The following is a 6,000-nucleotide window of genomic DNA, read 5'->3' as shown; positions in this document are numbered from 1 at the left end:
TAGATCATGAAATTCGCTTTCCACATTGCAGGCATGTCTAACACCCAGAGGGCATAAGTTTAAGGTGAGGAGTAAGTGGTTTCAAGGAGATCTGAGGAAAATATTTTGGTGGTAGAAATACGGAATGCTCTGCCTGAGAGAGTAGTGGAGCCAGGCACTTTCACAACATTTAAGAGGCATCTGGATGAGCAATTAAAATGCCAAGGCATAGTAGGCTGTGGACCAAGTGCAGGTAAATGGGATTAGTGTAGTTTAGTGTTCGTTGGTTGGTATAGACATTGTGGGCTGATGGGCCTGTTTCTATGCCGCATGACTCTCTCTCTCTGCCCTCTGGATGAAAATGTTAGCTGGTGGTTATATGACTTTGTCCATGTTGTGCTGCCCCAAGCCCTCAGTCTCATGGACAGCAGATGCATGTGTTTAATGTAAAATGGCAAGACCAAATGACTGCGGATCTCACATAAAATTTATTGTTTTGTGAAAATCAGATACAAAACATAGCAAAAATTCCACAAATTTTGTAGCTACTAGCACATTTTTCAAAAATTATACAAATTAATATTAAAAAAAAAGCACTTTAAAGTAATAAAAATACTCCTGTGGTTCTTGATATTTCTGAACTGACCGAGCCACAACACTCAAAATGATCAGTTCAAACCAAACAACACTCTATCCATGGCTGGGAACTAAGGCTCCAGTAGGGAGAAATAGCAGTGGTACAAGTGTGTCTGGAGGTGGCACTGACAGACAGGGTGAGGTTGGGGTTGGGGGTGCATGGACATTAGCGGGTCAGGGTAAGTTTGGGAGAGGTGGAGTTTTGGCTAGGGATTGGGTCTGGAAGGGGTCTTGGGTCTTGAAAGAATTAGGGAACAGGAGAATATTGGGCAACAGGGGAGGGAAGGTGGGGTGAGTTGGGAGATGGGTGAATGGTGGATAGGAGGAAGTTTGAGGAAGGAGGGGGAGTTGGAGGACATTTGGAATCGGGAGATGGGTAACTGGGGACAGAGACTGTTGGGGAAACAGAGGTGGATCTAGAGGAAGAATAAAGATGAATAAAGAAGAGCTGGGGTTGGGCGGAGAAGCTGAGAAACAGGAGGGGTGTGTTCAAGGAAGGAGGAGGTTAGGAGTCAGCTGTGACCTGCGTCAGATCAGTTCTGCTGACAATTGGCAGAAAGAGGCTCACGGGTTAATTCCCACCAACACTGGGCCGGGCCCATCACAGGGTCTTCACTGCAGGTCACTGATGGGAAACCAAGACTGGCCCTAAAAAGAGCTGGTTTCTGGTTCACAGTTTGCACTGCCTTCCAAGAATCTGGCAGCAAAGTGCACTTCTCTCAGATTCAGACTCACCCATTGTCTTCCCATGTCTGGCCTGCAACACTACTCTCACACTGCCATTCCCCTGATTGGTCTTAGCCTTTCCCACATCTGCAACCAGAAGGTGGAATGAGTGGATAGTTCAAGCTGAGCTCATCTTGGTGGGTAGCTGATGTTGTAATTAACCTGATAGTGGGAAGCCTAAAGGGAGGTAAGGAGTTCAGATGTTGTAATCAGTCAGTTCAATGAGTGGCAAATTGCCTTAGAAATGTACGCAATATTGATTCAACAAGTTAAAGGGTCACAGGGCAGATGGTGACTAATCCCTTGGGAGCTTAGATCCTGCAATCCCATCATTATTCACAAAAGACATTTAACTCTACCAACAAACATTTAAACACTATATTATGGAATGTAATAAAAGCAGACGGACCAGAACACCCCAGACTCAGAAGGTAGTATTGGAGAGGGCTCTACTGGACAGGGTATTACTGGAGAGGGACTTGACGCTCAATCCTCACTCTCTATTTTAACAGTTGGAAAACGTAAACTATCAGTAAAGTGGAAACAGCCAATCAGAGATTAAACGTTTTGAGAAGGAAATGCTGATGTTTGCTCAGAGCGCTGGCTGGGATTTGTTGGGGGTGGGGAGGGTGTTGCTAGGAGTGAGGAGGGTGTTGCTGGGAGTGGGGAGGGTATTGCTGGGGGTGAGGAGGGTGTTGCTGGGGGTGAGGAGGATATTGCTGGGAGTGAGAAGGGTGTTGCTGGGGGTGGGGAGGGTATTGCTGGAGGTTTGAGGAGGATATTATGGGGTGTGAGGAGCCTACTTGTAGGAGGCACAAGTGGAATTTGCAGGGTGTGTGAGGAGGGATGTGCGATCTTTACTCAAACAAAGCTGCTACCCTCAGACTTTATCTCAGTGATCAGTTTATAAATAAACTTTGACAACAGCGAGTGAAGTTCATGCGACTCAATGACCAGCCTCATAGCCTGCTGCCAGTGTTAAACCCAGTGGGAGAATAACTTGCATTCTCTGTATGTTCCCCAATAGTACAAAGATTGAGTGATATTTCTACAATTTTGGCTGAGTATTCCAGAGCAACAGTGGCCATGTCCGCTTTCCCCTGGTGGAAGAACATACACCTCACCCCTGTCAAGTCTGGCAGTAATTCAATCATCCATAAGCATTCAATCAGTGACAACATGACAAGAATTGTGTCAACACACTCTTCGACAAATGCACGCTCACAGTCAGAAGGAATAAGACATAAGGTGAGACAGGACCTCAGCCACAAAGTCCTGTGTCCAATTAAATTACACCTTAAACAAACTAAAGTACAGGGAGCACAGAATGGAAAAGTCTGGAATTCGAATTATTTAGATATTATAGTTAGCATCTTTCAAATACAAAAATATATACTTCTCAACAGTTTGTAACTTCGATAGTAAGATGTTTCAGGAGGTTCCCTGTAAACAACAACATCAGTAGCGCCAGCCAGCTTTCAATGCTTCAATATCACTGATGAGAGAGCGTGCAAGATAAATCGAGAACATCTGTGGGAAACAGAAGGCTTCAATTAGCATCTTCCACAACTTAAAATTAAAAGCATTATTACAGATAGAATGAAAATGGTCTGTTATCACAATGCCCAGCAGATGCGACTGTGCTGTACTGACAGTCAGTGTGTGTGGGACTGTATCCCAGTGAGAGTCAGTGTGTGTGGGACACGTATCCCAGTGAGAGGCAGTGTGTGTGGGACTGTACCCCAGTGAGAGTCAGTGCATGTGGTACTGTACCCCAGAGAGAATCAACGTGTGTGGGACTGTACCCCAGTGAGAGTCAGTGTGTGTGTGGGACTGTACCCCAGTGAGAGTCAGTGTGTTTTTGGATTATTTGAGTTTGGCGGTGAACCTGTAAACATGTCTAAACGTTGAGCTGGAAGTCAGTAATGTGCAGAAGTTGCCAAGAGAAAGATTGACTCTAACCTGCAGGGCGGCGATAACCAGGAAGGCCCCAGCTACAAAGTAGATGTTCTTTGGTAACCAGTCCTCAAACGCCTGGATACAGCCCTTGGTGTAAATGACGAGACTGTCTTTCATTGTGTTCTGGAGAAAGACAAAGTATGTTTTAATGCCAGCTGAATCCCATTCTTAACTCCTGTCCCAAGGTCATTCCTGACTGTTCTACCTAATTTCCCAGATTCCAGCAGCTTCAAATGGCAAATACACTCAATACTCAGTGACTGCCTCCAGCTCATAATCCATAGCCTCCTGTTGCTCCCAAGTCCCCTCATCGTGGAGTCAGGACACGGGCTTGTTCCCCGATCCTGAAGTTGGGATACAGGCAGCAGTTTCCCCTGATCCTGGAGGCCGGACATGGGCTCATTCGCGCTGGGTGAGAAGGGTTTAATGTTGCTGGGTGAGAGGAGCAGAGTGTTTGTTTGCAGATTCTGCGTCTCTGCACTCACCAAGGGATGTCAGTGCTCAGGAGCTGTTACTGCCAGACCCTCTGACACAACCCAGCCTCCACAAGGAGGAGATTGGAATTGTGACCACATTTAGTGGAGGGACCTGACAGAGTCCAGGCCCTTTTGAGAGTTGGAACACTGAGAATAGTGACACTATCTGCGAATGGAACCAAGTCATTATAATCCCGAGTAACTCTCAACATGGCACCGTGGAGAAGAACAGTATGAGATTTATACCTTATCCGGGGATCGGATGTCATAACCGCACTGCGTGTTCACAACATTCTGCTGCAAAAGAAAAATAAATTTTATTCCAGTCTGCTTATACCTGCACAATATCTCTGTCACTCCCACAACCAGTGCACTCTCAACAGAGTGCCCTCACTTCCATACTTACCGTAAAGAGTGACCATCAAAAGTACACCCACTGCACAGTGATGGTCATTCCTATACCCACTGTATAGAGTGACCATCATATCCACACCCACTTCACAGAGTGCCCATCCTCTCACACCCACTATACAGAGTGACCATCACTCACTCTACAACACTGACAATCACTGCCACACCCAGTGTAGAATGACCATCACTCCTATACCCACTGTAAACAGTGATGGTCATTCCCACACCCACTGTATAGAGTGACCATCACTCACTTTACAACACTGACCACTACCACACCCAGTGGAGAGTGACCATCACTCTTACACTGACCGTAAACAGTGACCATCATTCCCACACCCACAGAGTGACAGTCATTTCCCTGCTCACAGTACACAGACTGACCTTCACTGCCACACCCTGTGGAGAGTGACCATTACTCTTAAAACTGTCATAAAGAGTGGCCATTGCTCCAAGGGACAATTGCTACTGCACTTGCAACGGTACAGGTCTCTCTGCTCTCCTAAAAGTGCTGACTGTCAAGTTCTGTCTTCTTGAGAAAGTTATTTTCCTATTAGTCAATCTTCAGTTCCACTAAGGTTTGCATATTTCAACAGGTTTTGGTAATCGATACCTCGCTCTGTCCTCTCTTTTTTCTCATTCCTTTTTAGCCCCCTTCTTAACTATCTCTGCTTCGAGAAGGAGAACCCCTGCTTCAACACATCACTGTGGTCCTGACAAATCTGCTTTGCACTTTCAGGTCAGGCCATCCTTCCTGAGATCTGGCGCCCACAACAGAACTACCTTAGCTGAGGCCTTCCTGATGATTTATAATAGGTTTATCATAATTTCCCTACTTTCATAGCGTAGCCCTCTTAATAACTAACAAAAAGCAGGCAGGATATTGGCTTAAATTTAACAAGGTTCTCAATCTGACCCACAATTTTTAATTATTTGTATACCTACACCCCCAACACCTTCACTGCCTGTAAAATTGCAGTATTGCATTGTAAACACTGCCTCTCCTCCTGCTGCCTCCAATAATGTGCCATCTCACACTCTGCTGTATGACATTTCCTCTCCAGTGTCTTTACCCATTTCAGAAGCCTGTCCACATCCTCCTAACTATCCTCCTCAATGTTTACTTTATTTCTGATTCTTATGTCATCTTTGAAATTTGACTCTTTCTTTAATTTGGATTGTGGTCCAACATGGAGAAAGAGGGCAGAGGTTTAAGGTATGAGTGGATTCAACAGGATTCAACTTTTTTACACAGAGGCATGGTGTGTATATGAAACCAGTTGCCAGATGAAGTGGTAGAGCAGGATACAATTCCAACATTTAAAAGACATTTGGATAGGTACATGGATACTTGACAGAGTGGGCTTGAAGGGCTGAATTGCCCACTCCTGCTCCTAATTACTATGTTCTTATGGATAGGAAAGATTTAGAGGGATATGGGCCAAAGGCAGGCAAATGGGACCAATTAAGTTTACGAAGGCTGGTCAGCATGGACAAGTTGGGCCAAAGGGCCTGTTACTGTGCTGTATGACTCTATGATGTTATTACATAAACTATAAACCACAGGAACTGGGTTCTGCTTCTCCCTTCCCCTCCAACTCAGAACCATGGAAGGAGTTGATACACTTTTAAAACACATTACTGGAACTCACTGTGAGTTGTGTTTATGCAGCTGCATAAACCAGTGGTGGTGGTGAGGATGGGGTGGGGGGCCTCTCCGGCTCCTGGGTGGTGAACAGAGAGTGTGTGTACAGTATAGGGCAGAAACCTCTAGACACTCATTCTCTATCTCGATATCTCTCTCTCTCCGTCT

General features: G+C 45.5%; 1 protein-coding gene across 2 annotated transcripts in view; it reads right to left on the bottom strand.

Annotated features, from left to right (window-relative positions):
* Nucleotides 1–448: 448 nt before the first annotated feature.
* Nucleotides 449–6,000, bottom strand: part of LOC109936624 (tetraspanin-5-like) — a 47,645-nt gene continuing 42,093 nt past the window's right edge. Inside the window, exons 6-8 of one of the 2 annotated variants that reach the window (XM_048616178.1) lie at nt 4,023–4,073; nt 3,304–3,423; nt 449–2,871 (exon numbers count right to left, since the gene is read on the bottom strand). In XM_048616178.1, coding sequence (XP_048472135.1) covers nt 2,800–2,871; nt 3,304–3,423; nt 4,023–4,073 — 243 coding nt within the window. In that variant the 3' untranslated portion in view covers nt 449–2,799. The remainder of the gene's footprint in view (nt 2,872–3,303; nt 3,424–4,022; nt 4,074–6,000) is intronic. The other variant, XM_048616179.1, reaches the window with a different exon arrangement.

Source organism: Rhincodon typus, chromosome 34 (assembly GCF_021869965.1).
Source record: "Rhincodon typus isolate 14 chromosome 34, sRhiTyp1.1, whole genome shotgun sequence".
Taxonomy (NCBI): Eukaryota; Metazoa; Chordata; class Chondrichthyes; order Orectolobiformes; family Rhincodontidae; genus Rhincodon; species Rhincodon typus.
The sequence above is the reverse complement of the archived record's forward strand: the minus strand, read 5'-3'. Positions and strand labels throughout refer to the sequence as shown.